The sequence below is a fragment of the Bufo bufo genome, chromosome 1 (assembly GCF_905171765.1).
Source record: "Bufo bufo chromosome 1, aBufBuf1.1, whole genome shotgun sequence".
In the NCBI taxonomy this organism is placed as follows: domain Eukaryota; kingdom Metazoa; phylum Chordata; class Amphibia; order Anura; family Bufonidae; genus Bufo; species Bufo bufo.
The window spans coordinates 162,066,896-162,091,285 of NC_053389.1; the positions used below are offsets into that span (position 1 = coordinate 162,066,896).

At 44.9% G+C, this 24,390-nt stretch overlaps 1 protein-coding gene across 3 annotated transcripts; it reads left to right on the plus strand.

The window, feature by feature from the left end:
• Window positions 1-1,112: 1,112 nt before the first annotated feature.
• MSANTD2 (Myb/SANT DNA binding domain containing 2) lies at window positions 1,113-21,233 on the plus strand. 3 transcript variants are annotated; one of them, XM_040431167.1, is made up of 6 exons: window positions 1,113-1,571; window positions 8,195-8,447; window positions 8,706-8,852; window positions 12,174-12,221; window positions 13,882-13,939; window positions 20,032-21,233. In XM_040431167.1, the coding sequence occupies exons 1-6, from the start codon at window positions 1,125-1,127 to the stop codon at window positions 20,858-20,860; spliced, it is 1,782 nt and encodes a 593-aa protein (XP_040287101.1). In that variant the 5' UTR covers window positions 1,113-1,124; the 3' UTR covers window positions 20,861-21,233. The 3 variants fall into 3 exon arrangements, with proteins under 3 accessions (XP_040287101.1, XP_040287111.1, XP_040287118.1); XM_040431177.1 differs by lacking the exon at window positions 8,706-8,852; XM_040431184.1 differs by lacking the exons at window positions 8,706-8,852; window positions 12,174-12,221.
• The last annotated feature ends 3,157 nt before the right edge of the window (window positions 21,234-24,390 follow it).

A 24,390-nucleotide genomic window follows, 5' to 3' on the forward strand; every position in this document is an offset into this window, starting at 1 on the left:
GCAGGCGGCGCAGGCACATGACATCACTGAGGGACGCGCCGGCCGCCCAGCCTGCCTGCCGGCATTATACAGAAGAAATTCGCACACCCCAAAGGCCGGCCCTGAACGAGCCCCCCTTTACGGAGCCTGGGGGGCGCACCCCACTATTTGAGAAGCACTGCTTTAGGGGAATAAAAAATTCCTTCCCGACTCCAATCAGAATAACTCCCTGGATCAACGACCCCTATAAGGGGGCACTATGGTGGCAGCACAATTGTAAGGGGGCACTGTAGTGGCAGCACTATTGTGACGGGAGCATTAATAGGTCATTCTTACTATAAGGGGGCACTATGGTGGCAGCGCTATTTTAAGGGGCACTGTAGTGGCAGCACTATTGTGACGTGAGCATTAAAAGGTCATTCTTACTATAAGAGGGCAATATGGTGGCAGCACTATTGTAAGGGGGCACTGTAGTGACAGCGCTATTGCGACAGGAGCATTAAGGGGTCATTCTTACTATAAGTGGCACCAAGTGGCCATAACTACTGTGACTAGGCGGGCCTGAGTGGGCCTTCTCCACAGCCTGCCGCGGCATGTCCTGTACCCCGGCCACGAAGGGGGCAGCACTATTGATAATGTCCCTCCTTGGACTTTTTTTTAAAAGTTGTGAGGTAAAACATTCCTATTGGGATCTGCTGCTGCCACATTTATATAGTGTCCTACAGCTGCCATTTCTGTATCTGTGGGGCCTCTGTGTTTAGATAAGGAGGCTCCTGGGTCTGGTTGCTTTTTGGGGCATACAGGTGACTGTGGATATTACATGGCTGAGGTAAATGTGCTGTATAGTCAGAAAGGAGAATAAGCACATGGTGACTGAGGTACACGTTCGGAGCACGCTTGCTATGTGAAGCAGGGTATAAGATCACATGCAGGGATACAGGCGCACACTGAGGCCCCGGATGAATCCCCGTTATACCCGGCGGCTGTACTGCAGCTCTGTGACAGTTATCCTGTCAGGTAATGACACTACAGCCTCCAATCCTGTTTCCCGCCTCTTTTCGCTGACACCCAGCGTCCCTGTATGGCAGCTCTTGCGGCCCCGCCCCCTGATCCTATGTCACTTCCGGCCGCACACAAGGGGGAAGATGGCGGCGCCCTGTAATTCGGAGCTTCCGTCCGAGGCTTCGTCTTGTCTAAAAATTCCGAAGAGCGAGGTTTTATCGCCGCCCTCCCCCGGGCTCAGCGATGGGAACCGCTCCTTATCCAACCCGTCCACCCCAAGCCGTTCATCCCCTCTCAGCGCCGGTGTGACAGGCGGCGGGGCGGCCCCGGCGGGCCTGAGCGGGGCCTCTCCATCCGTGTCCTTCTCCACAGCCTGCCGCGGCATGTCCTGGACCCCGGCCGAGACCAACGCACTTATCGCCGTGTGGGGAAACGAGCGGCTGGTGGAGGCGCGGTACCAGCAGCTCGAGGGCGCCGGTACCATCTTCGGGACCAAAGCGCCCGGGCCCGCCATGTACGACCGGGTCTCCCGGGCCCTGGCCGAGCTCGGCTATGAACGCACGCCAAGCCAGTGCCGGGAACGTATGAAGGTAACTGCCTCCGTGCAGAGTGGCCGCAGCCATCGTGTGCCCCTCACACTGCGGCCCCGCCATTACCCCTCCCCCTTCTTTCCACGGGCTTTGTGTGCCCACCTCCCCCACCACAACATGTCACACACCGCTCTGCATGCATGATGTACGGCTGCCTCCTACAGAGGACGTGAGTGCAGGGCTTACACACCGCACATGCTCTGAGGGGCACAAATAGCGCCTGGTCTGGTCACAATGGGGTGGGGGGGGGGGGGGGGGTAGGACCTGTCACAGCTTCAGCAAGAGAGGAGCAACGTCCCTCAGCAGCCAATCAGCGCGAGGCTGTCATGTTGTAAGGAGCCTGTGAGAAATGGGAGCTGGCATCTGATTGGCTGTCTGTCCTCCATAGATCTCCATCTCCCCCATCCTCCCTGCTCTGCAATCTACAGCATGCTGCATCCCTGATGTTATAGGCTCTATAAGCTCAGGCGGCCTGACAGGGTGTAATTGTGTGACATCTGATGATCGCTCTTATATGTGTATGTCTACTTGGAGCAGCCCTATACATCAGTGTATATAGCGTGTTACTATTGCTTTATATATGATGACCTGCAGCCATGATATAAGAAAACTATTGGGCTCATTTATCAAACTGGTGTAAAGGAAAACTATCTTAGTTGCCCATAGCAAGGAGCTGTCAAAAATGAAAGGTGGACTCTGGGCAACTAAGGCTACTTTCCGTCATGGATCTTCAAAAACGCTTCTGTTACAATAAGGCCTCTTTCACACTTGCGTTGTCCGGATCCGGCTTGTACTCCACTTGCCGGAATTACACGCCGGATCCGGAAAAACGCAAGTGTACTGAAAGCATTTGAAGACGGAACCGTCTTCCAAATGCGTTCAGTGTTACTATGGCACCCAGGACGCTATTAAAGTCCTGGTTGCCATAGTAGGAGCGGGGGAGCAGTATACTTACAGTCCGTGCGGCTCCCGGGGCGCTCCAGAATGACGTCAGAGCGCCCCATGCGCATGGATGACGTGATCCATGTGATCACATGATCCATGCGCTTGGGGCGCCCTGACGTCACTCTGGAGCGCCCGGGGAGCCGCACGGACGGTAGGTATACTGCTCCCCCGCTCCCCGCTACACTTTACCATGGCTGCCAGGACTTTAGCGTCTTGGCAGCCATGGTAACCATTCAGAAAAAGCTAAATGTCGGCTCCGGCAATGCGCCGAAACGACGTTTAGCTTAAGGCCGGATCCGGATCAATGCCTTTCAATGGGCATTAATTCCGGATCCGGCCTTGCGGCAAGTGTTCCGGATTTTTGGCCGGAGCAAAAAGCGCAGCATGCTGCGGTATTTTCTCCGGCCAAAAAACGTTCCGTTCCGGAACTGAAGACATCCTGATGCATCCTGAACGGATTTCTCTCCATTCAGAATGCATTAGGATAATCCTGATCAGGATTCTTCCGGCATAGAGCCCCGACGACGGAACTCTATGCCGGAAGACAAGAACGCAAGTGTGAAAGAGCCCTAATACAGCTGCATGCATCCGTCATGAACAGATCCGGTTGTATTATGTCTTCTATAGCCATGACTGATCGGTCATGAACACCATTGAAAGTCAATGGGGGACTGATCCGTTTTCTATTGTGTCAGAGAAAACAGATCCGTCCCCATTGACTTACATTGTGTGTCAGGACGGATCAGTCTTGCTCCGCACCACATCGCGGAAAGAAAAATGCTGCTTGCTGCGTTATTCTGTCCGCGATGGGGACGCAACCGAACGGATTGCATTTTGGTGCACTCCATTTCGTTCAGTTTTGTTCCCGTTGACAATGAATGGGGACAAAACTGAAGCGTTTTCTTCTGCTATTGAGATCCTATAACGGATCTCAATAGCAGAATTGAAAACGCGGATGTGACAGCCTTAACCAGGTCTACTTTACACCCGTTTGATAAATGACCCCATATGTTTGTAGGTGTCTGCTGAGTGGTCAATGTGTGACTTGATGGCAGTTCGTCATTTTTGGGATATCATCTATGACTGGCCATCTATGATTTTGTGTTATACAGGTTTATGTTATGGGGTTGGTATATAGATTGTATAGTGTTAGCTGTATATATTATTATCCTGCAGGGATGCTCTGTATTACATATTAAAGTAAACCTCTGACTATACATAGATGAACCCGGTGCCCTCCCTTTGAAAGCTGCTGTCGCCTTTTTTTCGTTCCATAGCCTGGTTGCATCTACTCAGGGAGAAGTGTCTCTTGGCGTAAACTTATCCTGGCCGCCTAGACCTGCAGCAGATTTATCCTCACCGGGGTCAGGCTGGAGGATAGATGTGGTGCGGGGATAGACACTTTTCTCTGACTTTATATTACCTACTGATTAGCTTTAAGGGGTCCAGGCCACGGTGGGAATTATACTTTATCTGTTCCCCGCCGACTGGTTCCAGCTGCATCCCCCCCCCCCCCCCCCCTCAGGTGCTGAAAGTCCTGAGTCTCCCTGCATCAACATCTGGTTTGATGTGGGTCACGTGGCAGCTGCAGCGGTGACATGTTACGTTTGCACCATGTGACCCAGTGACATGGGAGTAACGTCACCGCTGCAGCAGCTATGTGACCCATGTCAAACTGGATGTTGACCCAGGGAGACCCCAGACCTGTCCTCCTGAGAAAAAGTGATGGAGCCGGAACCCAGCAGCAAGGATCAGGTAACTATGATTCCCGCTGGGGGGCTCTTTAGAAAATATTTCTAGGGGTCAGCAACCCCTTTAATATGTGACAAGAAGAAACAGGTTTGTTGTGCATATTGTTGCATCTTGGGCCACAACTCTTTTTCCAGTAAGCTGCATCCCCTAGTCAAGCAAGGAGCAGAGATTGTTCCCAAAACTAATGGGGTAACTTATCAAACTGGTGTACAGTAGAACTGGTTTAGTTGCCCATAGCAACCAATCAGATTCCTCCTTTCATTTTGGACAGCTACTTTGGAAAATGAAAGGTGGAATCTGGTTGGTTGCTATGGGCAACTAAGCCAGTTCTACTTTACACCAGTTTGATAAATGACCTGATAAGTGTGTCAAAAGGCACCCAATGTTGGCGCAGTTTACAGCAAGGTCTAGCAGCACTCGCATGAGTAAATCTGGGCTTCTGTGCGTAGGGTAGCCTGAGGCTACCTGGTTTCTTTACTGTACACTGATTTATGTGTTTGATTTGGCGGGTCACTTTCATTACTGCTCTTTAATGTATGGGGCAGGTTACACTGTGGCAGAACCAGCTGACTTGCTCCATGTCTGCTGCTTTCTATGTAGTGTGTAAGGATGCTGACGCACACAACACGGCTACTTTTGTCACTTTTCTGCGCCTCCCTGATGCTTTGGGATGCGTTGCAGCAGCTGCTATGTGTGACTGCTCCCCGATGCATCTAGTCTCGGGCTACTTCTAGGCTAGGACTACACAGTGTATTTGGTCATGTGATATCGGGATCGCTGTATTGCATTGTGGCATCACATTGGCAGTGTGGTGACATTGGTGCTCGTGACATGAATGTCAACAAAAACCCAAGCCAGTTTGCCATCACAGGGCTCCAGATGGCGACCAAAATGGTCGCCAATGCGACTTAGAATTCACAAATGGCGACAAGACTTTTTAGTCTTGTCGCCATTTGCGACTAGACCCGCCGCTGCAGCTCTGCTCAATACAGCGGCGGGCACAGGAGCTGATAGTTCTCTGCCGCCGATGTTCTTCTCAGCAGCGCAGTGGAGGAGTCTCTCCCTCCCCCTGTGCTGCCGCCGCCAATAAGAAGAGAGACAGGAGGAGGGGCTGTGGCCACTGCGCCGCCAATGAAGATAACTGAGCTGTTAATACAAATACAGGAGGTGGGTGCTGGAATCAAATAGCCGGCACCCGACCTCTATGACAGGGAGCGGTACCTGAGGGGTTTACTGCATAGGATCGCAGCTCCCTGTCATAGAGGTTGGGTGCCGGCTATTTGATTTCAGCACCCGCCTCCTGTATTTGTATTAACAGCTCAGTTATCTTCATTGGTGGCGCAGTGCGCCCCCCCCCCCCAGTATAATAAACATTGGTGGCGCAGTGGGCAGTGCCAATGAGGGTTAAAAAAATAAAAATAAATATGAACTCACCTCCTCCAATTGATCGCGTAGCTGCTGGTCCCCTGTTCTTTCTTCAGGACCTGTGGTGACGTCACTGAGCTCATCACATGGTCCATTACCATGGTGATGGATCATGTGATGAGCACAGTGATGTCACCACAGGTCCTGAAGAAAGAACAGGAGACCGGCTGCTACACGATCAATTGGAGGAGGTGAGTTAATTATTTTTTTATTTTTTAACCCTCATTGGCACTGCCCACTGCACCACCAATGTTTATTATACTGGGGGGGCCCACTGTGCCACCAATGTTTATTATACTGGGGGGGGGGGGGGCGCACTGCACCACCAATGTTTATTATACTGGGGTGTTGGGGGGGGGGGGGGGGAGCACACTGCGCCACCAATGTTTATTATACTGGGGTGTATATAATGTTTATTATATTGACCTTCTACTAAGCATTCTGTATTAAAGAATGCTATTATTTTCCCTTATAACCATGTTATAAGGGAAAATAATACAGTGAATAGACTTTCATCCTAGCAACCGTGCGTGAAAATCGCACCGCATCCACACTTGCTTGCGGATGCTTGCGATTTTCACGCAGCCCCATTAACTTCTATGGGGCCTGCGTTGCGTGAAAAATGCACAATATAAAGCTTGCTGCGATTTTCACGCAGCACACAAGTGATGCGTGAAAATCACCGCTCATGTGCACAGCCCCATAGAAGTGAATGGGTCCGGATTCAGTTCGGGTGCATTCCGGTATTTTGAATGCCGGATCCGGCACTAATACATTCCTATGGGGAAAAATGCCGGATCCGGCATTCAGGCAAATCTTCAGTTTTTTTCGCCGGAGATAAAACCGTAGCATGCTGCGGTTTTATCTTTTGCCTGATCAGTCAAAATGACTGAACTGAAGACATCCTGATGCATCCTGAACGGATTACTCTCCATTGTGAATGTATGGGGATATAACTGATCAGTTTTTTTCTGGTATAGAGCCCCTAGGACGGAACTCTATGCCGGAAATGAAAAACGCTAGTGTGGAAGTACCCTAAAATATTAAGTTTAAATCCCTCTTTCCCAATTTTACATATAAAGTATTTAAACAATAAATAAATAAATATATTACATAGCGCTGCTAAATTATTAAAAAATATCTCCTATGCGGTGAGCATTCGCCATTTTTTAGTCCCCCCAAAAAATAGGATAGGACTGTTCTATTATGGGCCGAACGTTTCATGAAATGCACGGCAGCTTTTTTTTTGTGTTTTTTTTTATATTTTTTTGCGCGCTATTTATGGTGACGAAAGCTAATCAAAATTTTGGTATCGAAACAACCCTACGCCGATCTGATCGGCGTAGCGTTGTCACGATACCAAAATTTTGATTCGCTTTCGATTTGGCGACTAAAAATTTGATTTGGCTCCTAAATTTTTCAGTTTAGGAGCCAATGGCTACTAGGTATTTTTTTTTTAGTCTGGAGCACTGCATCATACACTGCGATGAAATTAGTGATTTGCACACAACCATTGCAGCTTGCTTGTGGTTTTTAGAACAACATGGCTTATTTCTTCCAAAACAGCACCACCCCTGTCCATAGGTTTGTGTAGTATTGCTGCTCTGCCTGTTTACTCCAATGGAGCCGAGCTGCAATACCAGACATGCCTCATGGACAGGGGTGGTGAAATTTTTGGAAGAAAGCAGCTATGTTGTTCTAATTCTGGACATGCCCTTTAAGCTGTACATGCATTACATGTTGCAGCATTTATTTATTTCCATGAGATCTGATCACCATTTGTTCACACCATGGTTTTGCTATGATTTCTGTTTTCCCCAGAAACGTATACAACAGGGGTCAGCAATCTTCGGCAAACCAGCTGCTGTGAAACTACAACTCCCAGCTTGCACACTTGCTTGGCTGTTCTTGTAACTCCCATAGAGGTGAATGAAGCATTCTGGGACTTGTAGTTTCAGAACAGATGGAATGCCGGAGGTTGCTGATCTCTGGTGTAGAACATTTAGGCCCCATTCACACGACCGTATTTTTGCTCCACATCCGATCCACCTTTTTTTGCGGATAGGATGTCATCCCATTTATTTCAATGGGTCCTCAAAAAATATGGACGGTACACGTTTTTTCTGTCCACATCTGTATGTCCATTCCGCAGCCCCACAAAAAAGTTAGAACTTGTCCAATTTTTGTTTGTTTTGAGGACAAGGATAGGCACTATTACAATGGATCCGGAAAAAAAAAAACGGATGTTACACAAGCAGATTTATTTTTTTATCCACGTTTTGCGGACCGCAAAATACATATTGTCGTGTTAATACATCTTTAGCGGTAACAGCTCTGTAGGTTTCTGAGGGTGAAGGTACGTGAGAAGTGCGCTTTTTTTTTAGGTCATGGAGACTATGGATGAGTTGTGTTATTTAAGAAAATACCAGTTTTATGCCATACTGACTGACAGGATCTAATTCTCCAGCACCAGGTTTATGTATTTACCTGTGTTATTCCAGACTCTCCGCAGATGCTACAGTCGGGTAAAAGAGCGCGGTGTTGGAAAACGGAAGAGCAGCTACACATTTGAGCAGCTGGAGCGAGTTTTCGGACAAGGGGGATGGGACACACAGCCATGTCAACCTGTGCTTATTAACAGTAGCGGCTTATACCAAGAGATGGAGTCGGATGGCAGCACCATGGAGGACTATTCCCAAGAGGACTGGGCGAACCACAGCCAGGAGGTCCAGGGCTTTCCCGGAGAGGATTTGGGTAAGGTACTAGTTACTAAATAAAACCTTATAGTTGGAGCTATCTTGCATTACACTGTATTAGCGGTGTGTGTGATCTTTACCTGAGATCCAATCTTCATAAGATCCCAGGTGAGATGTTGAGTATCCGCCTCCAGTTATAGGTTTACTTTAGCTGTTCATTAAAATTGTATAAATATGTATATATCCCCTAAATATTATTCGATTATTGGAGTCTAGATATCAACAAATGGCATAAAACATTCTCACGCTTGCACAGGGGTAGAAAAGGCTAACATTTCATACTTGACACCTGCGCCATACCGCAATGCGAGCGAGCTACACACACGGGGAGAGCTGCAGTGTGGAGTCTTCAGTGGAGGCAATGAGGCAGTGGAAGAAATTGGGAAGAGGTCGGAGGAGCCAGGTGAGGTTTGGCAGGTGGATCCCACCAATGTCTGTTTTATGTAAAGGGTCAATATCCTCTGTAAGTCGTGTTTCTGAGCCATAGAGGTGGAAGAACATCTTCCCGCCTGTCCTTGAGCTGGCATCTGGCTTTCCCAGACTCCTGAACAGTAAACCTGCTTAGTAATACAGTATCGGCTTCCATGTTCCTATATTTCTTCTGAAGTCTGGGGAAGACTTGATGCCAATCCTTCTAGGAGCTGCAGTAAAAGCCGTATGGGTGGTCTCCCTGCTGTCTTAGAAACAGATGTAAAGTGACTGTATAGTGTTCTGAAAAACCAGGCATGATGGAAGAAAACCCAAGGCATTGGTCCAGAAGCAGCCTGCGCTGTTGCACAGTCAAAGCTGCAGCCAGACTTCATTTAAGTTTCACACTGTAATATTGAGGGGGAGATTTATCAAGAATAATGCTTTCTGAGCTAGTCTTGATATCCCCTGTACTGCTGGAGGAATGTGCCTAATTTATGACAAGCCGCGTGCTTTGTCATAAATTAGGCACATCCTCCGGCAGTCCGTGTGCCTAAACAGAAATCTATGACCGCATAGAGCTGCTGTAGGTTTTTTGCTTCATTTGCTCCAGAAAACTGGTGTAAATGAAGATGAATTTTCCACACCCCCTTTAGGGATAGATGCAACAAATTTTACAGAAGTTGCACCTGTGAATTAACGCCACTGAGTGATAAATCTCCCCCTGAGTGTTTTGTCTTAATGACTCTGAATGAAATGTATTTTGCTTGTACAAAACAGTGTACATTTTGTCTTTGATTGGAGCCACTGTACACATTAAGACGTTCCGTCTTTCCCCTGTAGAACAAAGCTCTTAAACTGTTTATCCATTCAGATTTAACAGGGTTGTCCCACCATAAAAACCAATCCCCTATTTACAGGATAAGGGATAAGTATCTGATTGGTGGGACTCCTATGTGGTGTTGGAGTGGGTGGTTAGATGTGAGATGGCATTTCTAAAGCAAAGCAGAGTACCGTGCTCGATCTCTGGCAGTCCCATCGGGTGGAATGGAGCAGCAGCGCACGTACATGACCGCTGCTTCTTTCACTGTGGGGACTCGGGCACCTCATTCTTGTAATTTGATGGGAAGGTCCTATCAGTTGCACCTCCACCTATCCTGTGGATTGGGGATAAGTTGTTACGGTGGGACAAACCCTTTAAGGCTGCACTAAAAGGTGCAGATACTCTAACATTAGAATACTACCTGCTTGTGGCATAGTATGCCTCACCATTTTGTTAAAACATCCAGTGGTTGTGGTGTGGTATTGAAAAATTGAATGGGTTTTTGTGGTGTGGTTGGGGTTTTTACAGGTCGTCAAACATGTTGAATAATTGTGCTTCGCATTTAACAACTGCATCTAAGTTGAAAAATGGAGCAGAAATGCAGCATTTATTCCCATTTCGGTTCCAATCTAGTTTTAACTGCACCTCAACTGGTCCATGTGAACATACCCTTACGAAAAATTCAGGTCAGCTTTGAGACATCTAAATTACAAAGCAGTATGTCTGCTACAGCCTGTCCTTCAGTGATAGTCACTCAGCTTTTCAAGGCTCCACACTGCTAAGCATGGTTTAGGCCTCTTGCACACAAACGTATTTTCATTCCTTGTCCGTTCCGTGTTGCATGGGCACAGACCGTGGGGCAGCTGCATGCAGAATGGGGTCCGTGATCTGCATCGGACGGTCCGCACCGCTAAAAAGTAGTGCATGCACTACTCTTTTGCGTTGCGGAGGCACGACCAGAAACACCATGGAAGCACTCCGTAGTGCTTCAGTGGGGTTCCGATCCGTGCCTCCGTTGTGCATCTCTGTGATTGTGGACCCATTCAAGTAAATGGGTCCGTGATGCGGAATGCACACGGCCGGTGCCTGTGTATTGCGGACCCGCTGTATGGGGGCTGCAATACGGCCACGGGGGGCACACGGTCGTGTGCATGTAGCCTAAGTCCGTATTTCCGTTCCGCAAAAAAATAGAACATGTCCTATTATTGTCCGCATTATGGACAAGGATAGGACTGTTCTATCAGGGGCTGGCTGTTTCGTTCTGCAAAATACAGAATGCACACGGACGTCATCCGTATTTTTTGCGGATCCATTTTTTGAGGACCGCAAAATACATACGGTCGTGTGCATGAGGCCTTAGTCAAGTCATGACTTGGCTGATTGCCATTCAGGACCCTTGGAAAGCTCATTGGCACTGTTGTCAGATATATAGTTTTGACCAGATAATGATGATCCAGTACTGTGGTTCTGTTTTTCACATCTCATTTAAATTTCTGTAACTTCTATAAAAGTAATATAGGTTGTGTGTCATTGTCCTCATGGTCACCTATGGTGATGTCTGTCAGAGGTGAACAGGTAGGTTAGAAACACATGTCCAAATGAAAGCCTAATTCAGTGTTGGGTATCTTCTCCATTAAGAAGTTCATCCTTCATTGCTTAGGTCTGACGGGTAAAAAAACAGCCCTGGTCTTGTGATAGACGTGGTTATACATGGCTGATTACAAGACATTACTCTCTTACTCTGTCATGTTAAACACTTTTGCGTACGAAAGTATTATAACAGTGATACCTTTATTGGCTACCCCCCCCCCCTGCTATAACGGCTATAATACTTTTGTACTTTTTAGCGTAAAAGTATTTAACAGCACATAGATTTATCCCGCTATTTTTGCTGTATATGGGTACTTTCACACTAGTATTAGTTTTCCGTTATTGAGTTCCGTCATAGGGGCTCAATACCGGGAAAAAAAAGGTTCAGTTTTGTCCCCATTCATTGTCAATGGGGACAAAACTGAACAGAGTGCTCCAAAATGCGTTCTGTTTATTTGCATTCCCAGACCGGAGAGCAACTTGTTTTATTTTGCATCCTGGGAAAAACAGATCCGTCATAACCCCCAATGCAAGTCAATGGGGACGGATCCGTTTTCTCTGCTGCCACAATAGAAAACGGATCCGTCCTCCATTGACTTTCAATGGAGATCAGTTTTGGCAATGTTAAAGATAATACAACTGGATCCGTTCATAACGGATGCAAACGGTTGTATTATCAGTAACTGAAGCGTTTTTGCTGAACCCTGCCGGATCAGGCAAAAATGCTAGTGTGAAAGTAGCCTAAGCCATTGCTCTGATAACTGTAGTGAATGAGCTGTGCGCCTGCGTATCATCACTGGAGTTGTGTAGGGGTTTTTACTGGTGAGACTTCCACCATTCTGAGCATTCACACAAGGTGTTTATTTTATTTTTTATTTTGTGTATATTTATTTTGTTTTTTAGCACCTTGGGTGGTCCAGAAGCAGCCTGCGCCGTGTCCCCCTAATGATGGTACTGTACTGTTATTCCCCCGTGATTATTTTTTATATTCTGTTACATAAATTGTTTAAAGGGGTTCTCAGAGTTGGATTTCATAACAAAAAAGTGGCACTATTAGAATGAGAGAAAAAACTGACTAATACTTGCTGTCCCAACCCCCTTCTATGATGTCCTTACGATCTCATACTGCATGAGGAGGTTTTCTTCAGAAGACATGCCCAAGTGGAACGTTAAAGAGGACCTTTCACCGATTCTTACCCTATGAACTAACTATACAGACATGTGGAGCGGCGCCCGGGGATCTCTCTGCACTTACTATTATCCCCGGGCGCCGCTCCGTTCTCCCGCTATGTCCTCCGGTATCTCCGCTCACTAAGTTATAGTAGGCGGAGATACCAGTCCCTAAGTTATGGTAGGCGGAGTCTGCCCTAGCGCTGGCCAATCGCAGCGCAGAGCTCACAGCCTGGGAGGTTATTTTCTCCCAGGCTGTGAGCTCTGCAATGCGATTGGCCAGCGCTAGGGCAGACTCCGCCTACCATAACTTAGGGAACGGAGATACCGGAGGACATAGCAGGAGAACAGAGCGGCGCCCGGGGATAATAGTAAGTGCAGAGAGATCCCCGGGCGCCGCTCCACATGTATGTATACTTAGTTCATAGGGTAAGAATCGGTGAAAGGTCCTCTTTAAGCAGATTTTTATTAAATGGGGAAAATGTTTGCCTTAGATGAGTAGTTTTTGCAGATATATACAAATAAAGTTAACCTGTACCTGCAGCCAGGAGGCATGTCAGCAGCTTACAGGGGATGTTTATGGCAGTGTAAGTTGCCTCCATAAACTGCTGACCGAAGCTGTTAGAACTCTACTTTGTTTCCTTGTAGAGCGCCGTTCCCACACTTTTCATGCCTGCATTGCACATTGTGATCTCAGCTCAGAGCCCAGTTCTGTCACTGATACTTTCAAAGATTTCACACAAACTTTTTAAAAAAATATATTTTTTTTGCTTTTGACTGTTGCTTAAGTCATTGCAGATTTGAGTACATGCTGGAAATTTTCCAACTAGCAACATGCTTATGCTGCGGTTTAGCTGTATTTACTAATCCACATTAAAATCAGCTGCTAGTTATTATTATTTTTTGGCTGTGTTTGAACTCTCGTTGAAGGAGTTGTCCGAGATAATTAAGTCTTGGACAAGCCCTCTAATTGCCTAAAATAGCAAATGTTATAGTCGCCCCTTCTCCTGTGCCTAATCCTTCTGCTTTTTACATACGGCAGTAATATAGCACATGACCACTGTAGTCAAGCACTGTCCTCAGTGGTCTAACCATTAATTGGCTGCAGTGATCAAATGCCGCAAACCATAATGTCGTCGGACCTGGAAAAGGGGTGAGTATAATTTCATTTGTTATGTCGGGCAATTGGAGGGCTTATCCAGGATTTTTAATTATCTCAGACAACCCTTTTAAGGGTACAGCCGTACATAGCATAAACCCACAGCATGTCAATTTATGTGACGCAGATTTCACACTTCGCAATGCAGAGGGTGAAACCTGCTGCAAATCTACAGCATATCCGCTATCTTTTTTGCAACAAAATCCGCACCTTTGTTATGCTATCTTATGAATGACCCTGCTTTTGTGAGATTCTAAATCCTTTTTCTTTTTTTTCTTTCAGAAGAAATCAGTATTCCTAAAAGACCTCCAAAGAATAAAGAACCTGCAGAGGATCTACAGTAAGTACTGAAAAGATGATGCCTTTAGTTTGCATCTTGGAGACGCACAGTTTTGGGGTAACATTGGTTTGTCTCTCGGCAATAGAAATGGCTATTGCTGACTTTTGTTAGTGAACCTAAGCTGGAATAAAATATACACTTTTTAGAGCTTCTCCTAAAACACTGTTAGTAAAGCATGCAGTTGGTGAGACACTTTTGACATAAGTGGTATAATTTGTGTATCATCCAGCATGAGCCAATGTGATACATTTTGTGCAATTTTTTTTTACGTCTACCTGGTCTACATTTTGGCTGGGTTTATTGCCTCATCATAGTTTTTTATGCACGGAGTGTAAACAATTGCTGTGCTTTTAAAATATACCTGTCATTTCAAAAAAAAAAAAATATATATATATATATAATTACATAAATACTGAGTAGGGACCAGGATTTGAATAATTTGTTATATAATTAGGGCAATGTTTGTCTATTTAGAAAATGGCATGTAAATTATCTCTTTAGTAATGCTAAATACTGTAACATACAGAGGAAGGCTTTTCAGCCTGCCTCTTCTCCCCCCAGCTCCTGTTTCCCCATACGTACCCTACTACAAACCTGTCCCTGCCTGTCTGACGTGCTGCACTGATCGTTGGCAGCTTTGCTTATTTCTTGCTTCCCTGTACTTCTTTATTTTTAATCAGATAACTCTTTATTATCAGTTTTCAGTCTTTTTAACATCATTATGTCATGTTTTGTTGACAAAAAGAATTTCCATTGTCAGACATAAATAATAAACATAGTACAAAACAAATGGCTGCCTAGTCAAATCATACATCCAAGCATAAAGACATATAATATAGACATCTTTTAAGGCCATTAATAAAACCACCCATTAACGAGTAGCCCCAACCCTACAAAAGCAGGACCTATTTATATCAATCTCTCCATCTCCTCCCCTGGGGTGTCGGCACCGCAATATTCATTAATAATCCATCGCCCAACTCTATCCTCCAAACACCTATATACCCATATAGTATCTTCCTCAAGTGTCCATATCCACATTCAGCCATATCCCAACTCCCTTTAGGTCGATAAGCAACCAGTTTTGGCATACACACCTCACGTATATCAACCACTGTGGACTCTCCCCCACCTCGTACTTACTGCGGAATCGCATTTATCTTCCACACTCAATACACCTAGCACACAGAAAACTTCTTGTAAGCGCCAACCAAGGACTGCAGCATCCAGAATTATCAATCCAGCTTCCCCATATCGCCTCAAATTTGGACAGATTTTTCCTCTTTTGGTATACCCCCCTTTCCAAGCGGATCACCATGTTTAATTTAGCGACATATTCTGAAATATCTGGAGGTATTGATTGGATCCATTTTGCCGCTAACATTTTCCTTGCCTGGTATAGCATTCTCCCTATTCCAGTGGCTATAACAGATTGTAAACTATCCCCCGGTATTATGCCTAAAAGGCACAGCCTAGGGTCTAGAGCAAGGTTAGCACTATATACTTTATTTACAAGGTGTATCACAGCCTTCCAATACGATGTCAGTGAGGGGCATGTCCACAGCATATGAAGTAGATCTGCCTCAGCACTTCCACACTTTGGGCAAGCCGGACTATCTCTACAACCTATTTTATGTAAAAACACCGGGGTCTTGTACACTCTATGTATTAAATACAAATGGGATTGCCGCGCCGCTTTGCTAAGAGATAAATTAGGGGTGAGGCCTAACACCTCCTCCCACTGTTCATCCGTAATTTCACCCACATCTCTTTCCCAATGTTGTTTATTTTTAAGGGGGTATCCTTTAAGAAAGTCTTCTAACAAGGCTTGATATACCATGGAGATCGCTCCCTTTACTGATCCTACATTAACCACTGTGCTTAATGTCTGATTGGATACAAACGTCACCGGGGCTGATTTAGACTGATCTTCCAATGCATGCCTAAACTGCAAATACTTGTAGAACTGTGAAGAGGGGAGCCCAAAATCAGAGCACAGCTGCTGATATTGCTTTAAAATCCCATTAGAATAAACATGGCCTAAGTTCCATATTCCTTTATTTTTCCACTGTAAGAATCCATTCAGGCCACTCAATTCATGAAGTGCTGAATTGTTCCACAGAGGTGAAATATTTATTAATCCCGTTATTCCTAAAATACTTTTTGCCTTACCCCATACTTTCCTCATAAGTTGGAATACGCCCCATTTCTCCTTTTATCTCTCCTTCTATAGCTGCTAATGGGGGATCTGTACTTCTTTATTAGTGAGCACAGAGAAGAGAGAATGGAACTGCATTGATCAGCAGGTGTACAGAAACCGTGCACTAAAGCCTGTTTCGCACTTGCAGGCAGGCTGTTTCAGCAGGGAACTGCCAGCCAGGTCTCTCTCTGCATTCTGGCATTGCCTTGAGCAACAGCATCCCTGTCCAGCCCCAATTACTTTAATAGGCACCGGTGGAGATCTGTCCGCAACCCGGCAAATATGCAGAAAAGCGGCTGATTCTAAGAATGTTTGCCGGATTGCTGCAGGATCGCCTCCAGTCCCCGTTGTAGGGCCGGCAAGTGTTGGGTAGCATCTGGCAGTGCCAATCCAGACATCTCCGGCAGGCTGCTCTTCTGCCGGAGCGGTAAACACAAGTGTGAAACTTGCCTTACTGTCAATGTTCATCGCTGCAGTCCTATGCTCCCCTCTTCTTTGCCCTCACTGAGAAGTGCAGGGTAGCTAGAAATGAGCACATCTATTAGTGCTGGCAGAAAGTTAGATAGGCATGGACAGGTCAGAAATATAGTAGACTACACGTAAAGAGGCATGGGCTAGTGTAGGGAATAAAGAGGCAGGCTGAGAAACCTTGCCTCTCTGTTACACGTTGCCATGTTTAGTATATGCTGAAGATGGGGGGTCTCCATAGAAATGCTCATGTAGTGTTGCTAAGAAGACACTATACATTCTGTTAAATACACACATATTTTTATAATAAAGTATTTTACAAAAATTATTAAAATCGCTGTCTACACAATATTAAATGAAATGCTGAAACACTTTTGATGTAGCTTTGGCAAACACCCTTAAAGAAGTTCTCCCTCAAAAAAGTTTATTCTCTGACCTGTTAGAAAGGTACATGATGTAAACTGTAATGAAGGTAATCTTACCATTGACTGTATTTGTGAGTTATAGCCTCCCTTCTGATCCTCAGATGTGTCATGTGACAAACTCTGAGACTCAAACAGGCACAATGTCTTGTGTGGGCAGGAATTCAGTTTCTCTATATATTCCTATGGGAGCCTCAATGTCCATTTTATAGAAATGACTAGAGAAGTAACTGACTTCCTGTCCTGTGTCATTTGGAGATCAGAGTACTGGTCACATGACCCAGCTGAGGATCAGAAGGGAGGTTATTAGTCACTAGTAAGAAGATTACCTTCACTACATCATGTACCTTTGTAAGGCTACTTTCCCACTTGCGTTCGGGGTTCCGCTTGTGAGTTCCGTTTAAAGGCTCTCACAAGCGGCCCCGAACGGATCCGTACAGCCCCAATGCATTCTGAATGGATAAGGATCCGCTCAGAATGCAAAAGTTTGGCTCCATTCTGCTCAGGAGGCGGACACCCGAACGCAGCTTGCAGCGTTTTGGTGTCCGCCTGGCCATGCGGAGCCAAACGGATCCGTCCTGACTTACAATGCAAGTCAATGGGGACGGATCCGTTTGACGTTGACACAATATGGTGCAATTGCAAACGGATCCGTCCCCCATTGACTTTCAATGTAAAGTCAGGAGTCCCTATTAATATACCATCGGATTGGAGTTTTCTCCAATCCGATGGTATATTTTAACTTGAAGTGTCCCCATCACCATGGGAATGCCTCTGTTAGAATATACCATCGGATTTGAGTTAGATCGTGAAACTCAGATCCGACAGTATATTCTAACAGAGGCGTTCCCATAGTGATGGGGACGCTTTAAGTTAGAATATACTGAGAACTGTGTAATAACTGCCCCCTGCTGCCTGGCAGCACCTGATCTCTTACAGGGGGCTGTGATCCGCACAATTAACCCCTAAGGTGCCCCCCCCCCCTAATAGGGGTTAATTGTGCGTATCACAGCCCCCTGTAAGAGATCGGGTGCTGCCAGGCAGCAGGGGGCAGTTATGTACACAGTTCTTTTAGTATATTCTAACTTGAAGCGTCCCCATCACCATGGGAACGCTTCTGTGTTAGAATATACTGTCGGATCTGAGTTTTCACGATGTGAAAACTCAGATCTGAAAAAACAGTTATGCAGACGGATCCGTTCTGAACGGATGCAAGTGTTTGCATTATAGGTGCGGATCCGTCTGTGCAGATACCAGACAGATCCGCACCGAACGCAAGTGTGAAAGTAGCCTAACAGGTCAGAGAATTTTTGTGGGAGTGGGTTTCTGCATTGAACTGCTGCTTTACAGGCACAAATGGGAGAAATAGTGTGATCTGCTCTGGATATCTTTTCCATGAGGTGCACACAAGTGAGAAATTCTTTGATGTTTACTTGTATGGCTTTCCTGCACAGAACAGTTACATTAGAAAGGTGCAACCTGAAAAGTTTCCAATATGCCATCGTTTAGTGGCTCAGGTGAAGTATACAGAACCTTGAGGGTGTGTGTGTGGTGGCCAATTGTTTAACTGATTACTGACCGCCAATACGGCATTTTTATGGTGGTCACTAACGGGCCTTACCCTAGGCTGCCGCCTTTTTACGGCAGCTTTGTCAAAGCCCTTCACTTCTGTGCAGTGATGAGTAGATGCATAGTCAGTAAAGTGTATTATACAAGCGATCAGAAGATTGCCTCTTAGTCACCTTGTGGGACTAAGTGGTAAAAAAAAGTTAGTTTTATTTAAAAAAAAAATTCAATGGAAAACAATAGCAAAAATAAAATCCCCTCCACATATTTGGTATCACTGAATCTGTAACAACGTGCACTATACAATTATCACCCCATGGTGAATGCACTAAAACAATGCCAGAAATGCTTATTTTTTTTTATTTTTTTTTAAATATTCACCACAAAAAAAGAAATAGAAAAAACAAGTCCTTAGACAGCTCCATATAAAGAAAAATAAAAAAGATAATGGTCTTGGGAAGTGGTGATGCAAAAATATTTATACAGTATTTTATTTGTTGAAGGGTTTTTATTGTGCAAAAGAAACACTGTTTTTGGTATTGCTGTAATCGTACTGACCAGGCGAATAAAGTTATTGTGTTATTTATGACGCAAAATTTATAATGTAAAAAGTTAGTGGCGGGACGTATTGACGTGTTTTTCTTTATTTTTTTTTTCTCAATCCATCCCCAGAGTTAATAAGGAAGTTGTGTACCCCAACTGTACTGCCATTAAAAATTACAAACTTGTCTTACAAAAAGCAAGCCCTCATGTGGCTATATCGAAATAAACAAATAATAGTTCTTGAAATGCGACAATGAAAAAAATGTTTTGGTCACGGAGGGGTTAAAGGGGTTGTGTCACTTTGGCAAATAGCATTTACTATGTAGAGGAAGTTAACAGAAGGCACTTGCTAATGTGTTGTGATTGTCCATATTGCTTCCTTTGCTGGCTGGAGACATTTTTCCATCACATTATACACTGCTCGTTTCCATAGTTGTGACCACCCTATAATCCAGCAGTGGCCGTGCTTGCACACTATAGGAAAAAGCGTCAGCCTCTCTGGTGGCCGGAACCATGGGAGCACACATAGGCTACCTCTTTTTTTTTTCCTATAGTGTGCAAGCACGACCACCACTGATGGATTGCAGGGTGGTTGTAACTGTGGAAACGAGCAGTGTATAATGTGATGGAAAAATGAATCCAGTCAGCAAAGGAGGCAATATAGACAATCGCAATACATTAGTAAGTGCCTTGTATTGACTTTCTCTACATGATAAATGCTCTTTACTGAAGTGACACAACCCCTTTAAGCCATGTATTTCAACCATTTACCTGACCTGCCAACATAAAAAGTGGCTCCTCTCCGTAACCAACCATTTTTAAAGGCGCATGTCTGTTTTCTGCACAGATTATAATCTCGAAACCTCCTTCGATAAAACCTGTTTTACTTTCAGGAAGAGAGAGCTGCTGCAGACCATCATGCACATTCTGGAGTCCGTCCAGCTCAAGTGGGAGCTGTTTCAAAGCTGGACAGATTTTTCAAGGTTGCACCTCTCGAACAAACTGGCAATATTTGGCATTGGATACAACACTAGATGGAAGGAGGATATTCGCTATCATTATGCGGAAATCAGTTCACAGGTTCCACTTGGAAAGCGGCTGCGTGAGTACTTCAATCCCGAGAAGCCGGAGGGACGGGTGGTTATGACCAGAGTACAGAAAATGAATTGGAAAAATGTGTATTATAAATTTCTGGAAATTACTATCAGCGAAGCCCGGTGTCTTGAACTGCACATGGAGACCGACTGGATTCCTATAGCTCACTCAAAGCCCATTGGTGGAGACCTAGTTCAGTACCTTTTACCCGGTGGGATCCCCAAGTGTCCGGGTCTCTATGCCATTGGATATGAGGAACTGAGGAAGAAAGCTGACAATTCAGTAGTTGATTTAGTCAATGATGGCAATTGTGAGTCTCCGACAGGGCTTGCCTCGAAGTCCGACCCAGTAACTCCTAAAATCAACTATTGTTACCTTGGTATTGCCGAGAGCATAACGTTACAGCAGTGCTTGTTCTTTCATTTCCAGTCCACCATCAAGAACCAAAGCAAAGAGTGGGCTAGTATCAATGGATTCTTAGCGCAGAACTGTAAGGTGGAGCCGGGGGTATCCCCGAAAACTATCTACATCAAGTTTGTTGAGGTGGAAAGAGATTTTCTTTCCGCCGGGTCTTTAGTAGAGTGCCTGGAAAAAGCCATTGGGTACCCTTTAAAGTTCAACAAATGAATCTTGTCCTTTATAAGGACTTGGGCTTCTACAGACACCTTCCCCTTTCTTGCCTGGGTTTTGCTGTCGAACTGTGAATGAGTTTTGTCTATTGAGGGAGGGGGAGGAGGGGGGGTAATGCCTGTCTGATATTCGGAAGAATGGTCCCTACTCTATTTCTGAAGACCATTGTCCTTGGAGAATGGGGACTGTATGTTTGGGGGTTCAAATGATGTTTTTATAAAGAATTTTATTGTAGAGCCCTGATATGTATTGCTGTCTGTACATTCCACATTGGACATAGCTTATACTTTCATTTTTCAAATGGAAATACTGTAATTGTTTTTTTTTTTTTTTTGTTCACATATCATTTTTACATATCTATTTGTGTGTTGACAACAGACTTAGAAAAGTAATGAATGATGAAGTTCAAAGTCGAGAGACAAAAACAGGAGGCCATCGTAGCCCAGGTAGATAATATTGTATATAATTTAGATAATCACTTTTTTATACCCATTAAGTGTTTTTACTATTTCCAGCCAGTGTTGCCTGCAAAGACTTTGTTTCTGTGATGTACTGTATCCACTCTTAGCCGTCTTGCCATATTTTCCATATCACTTTATTTTATTATTATTCATTAAAGTATTACTTTTTTTTGCCATTGCTAGTTTTTCCACAGAGGAACAGTTAAGACCTTTCCTCGTCCAGTCACGCTATGATTTTACGAGAAGTCAAATTCTTGGTGTGTGAACCGTAGTGTCACATATTTGTCCATTTTTTTACCCTCTAAAACCAGAGCTTAAGGTTTCTGGTTACGTAGATGTTAAATTCCTGAGCGCTGCTAGGTAAAGGAAGTCCCTAGTGCCTTTTCTCACAGAATGAGAGCATCTCTAAATACGTTTTTACAGTTTACAAATGGAATTCAATTACATAAACTGCAGAGTCTCTGTGTACATACAGTATTGATTTGGAGTTAAATATTACATTATACTCCAGAGCTGCGTTCACTATTCTGCTGGTGAAGTCACTGTGTACATACAATACTTATCCTGTACTGATCTTGAGTTACATCCTGATTTATACTCCAGAGCTGCACTCACTATTCTGGTGGAGTCACTGTGTATATACATTACATACCCTGAGTTACATCCTGTATTATACTCCAGAGCTTCACTCACTATTCTGCTGGTGGAGTCACTGTGTACAATCGCCACATTACTTACACATGGCATAACTGCTGCACATTCTCCGCAGTGGAATTGCGTGTCGAAAATCCGTAGTACTTAAAGTACCAGCAAAATGGAAGCGATTCCAGAGATCTCATCCACACGATGCAGAAAAAACCTGCAACGTGCACGAGTTTGTCTTTCTTGGGTTTTCTGTCCATGGTCATTTTGTGCTGCAGGTTTTCTTCAGTTTTCAGCCTTTTGTAATACAAAGCAGCTGTTGTGACTCTGGCTGCAGTGAAAACCAGACCGTTGCAGGTATTTTTTGCAACATCCTATTTCGACCAGATCTTCCGCTGCACAGTGGCCATACCCTTATACTCCAGAGGCGTACTTACTATTCTGCAGGCTTCATTGCTGACAGTCGGTGTATTCCCTGCTTCTGTGTTTGTGCATTGCTTCGTCTGGGGGGACTTGCATTCTGTAAAGTGTTTTCTTCACACAAGCCATGGCATTGTCACCTGCAGTGCTGCCTTATCGGAGCTTGGCTAAGCCGAGGGGAGGTGTCTAATAGCAGACATGATTGTTTCTAACAACAGCAGCATTGTGAATGCAGCTCTGGAGAATAATGCAGGCTGTAACCCAGAATCTGTGCAAGATACATTAAGTATTGTAAGTACACAGATACTCCAATGGCGGAATAGAGGGCTCTGCTGTGGAGTATAACATAGGCTGTGTAAAGTTAGGTTTACATACATTTTTAGCATCCTTTTAAAATGACTATCATGTAAAATAAGAAAAGGGACATCACACAGGATGGTACAGTAGGATGCTGTCCTTTTGCTGTAGACTTGCATTGTACAAAATAAGAAAGTTTGTCGGGATCATGTTGTTCAACTGGACAGTCTGTGTCCGTCCTGTAGAAAACGCACGTCCTGATGGAAACCGAACAGTTGTAATAATGGAAGCCTCTTTTAAAATCCAAGGATCTGTTAACAGATCAGTTTGAAGAAAGAGAAATCAGACAGGATGCTAGAACATATGACGCTAGCCTACTGCAGGATTGAACCAGTATAGCAAACAACATATGATATTAAAAATAGTCCTATATACAATCCAAAAACACAAGTTAAAGGGAATGTCACCAATGTTTTTTCTGCCAGTTAAGGCTACTTTCACACTCGCGTTTGGTGCGGATCTGTCATGGATCTGCACAAACGCATCCGTTCAGATAATACAACCGCATGCATCCGTTCAGAACAGATCCGTTTGTATTAACTGTAGCATAGCCAAAACGGATCAGTCTTGAACACCATTAAAAGTCAATGGGGGACGGATCTGTTTTCAATTGTACCATATTCTGTCAGTGAAAATGGGTCCGTCTCCATTGACCTACATTGTGTGTCAGGACGGATCCAATTGCATCCGCATTGTCAGGCGGACACCAAAACGCTGCAAGCAGTGTTCTGGTGTCCTCCTCCAGAGCGGAATGGAGACGGAACGGAGGCAAACTGATGCATTCTGAACGGATCCTTATCCATTGAGAATGCATTAGGGCAAAACTGATCGGTTTTGGACCGCTTGTGAGAGCCCTGAAACGGATCTCACAAACGGAAAGCCAAAACGCCAGTGTGAAAGTAGCCTAAAACCATATAGCAAAATATGTTTTTTTTTCTTTTTTTTTTCTGTTTTTATTTTGACTGTGGATTTATTCTATTTTCTGAACATGATTATGGGGGCAGCTATCTTGAGCTGTTCTTAAAGGGCTTGTCACCTCACTAAACAGTTATTTTTTTTGGTTACTTATAATCCCTATACTGCGATTTATGCATACATACTGTAATTAATCATTTTGGTTCTGCAGATTGTTAAAAATGTACTTTTAAAATATGCAAATTACCTTGCTACCAGCAAGTAGGGCGGCTACTTGCTGGTAGCAGCCGCATCCTCCTATCCTAAAGACGCCCCCTCTGCATGTTGATTGACAAGGCCAGTGGACGGGATCTTTCTCTGCTGGCCCTGTTTGCATTCAAAATCTGGCGCCTGCGCCGTACCTGTCTTCAGTCGGCGCAGGCAGAGGCAGACGCTCGCTCGGCCGCTCCATCCTCAATGCGCAGGCGCATTGAGGATGGAGCGGTCGAGCAAGCGTCCGCCTCTCAGTGCGCCTGCGCCGACTGAAGACAGGTACGGCGCTAGCGCCAGATTTTGAATGCAAACAGGGCCAGCAGAGAAAGATCCCGTCCACTGGCCTTGTCAATCAACATGCAGAGGGGGCGTCTTTAGGATAGGAGGATGCGGCTGCTACCAGCAAGTAGCCGCCCTACTTGCTGGTAGCAAGGTAATTTGCATATTTTAAAAGTACATTTTTAACATAATCTGCAGAAC

Excerpts from the sequence above, each read along its gene's own strand:
- MSANTD2 (XM_040431167.1), top strand. The coding sequence starts at position 1,125 with ATGGCGGCGCCCTGTAATTCGGAGCTTCCGTCCGAGGCTTCGTCTTGT. Across the intron at positions 8,448-8,705 it reads CTTTCCCGGAGAGGATTTGG|GGGTAGAAAAGGCTAACATT; the intron begins GTAAGGTACTAG and ends ACGCTTGCACAG. Across the intron at positions 13,940-20,031 it reads GAACCTGCAGAGGATCTACA|GAAGAGAGAGCTGCTGCAGA; the intron begins GTAAGTACTGAA and ends TTTTACTTTCAG.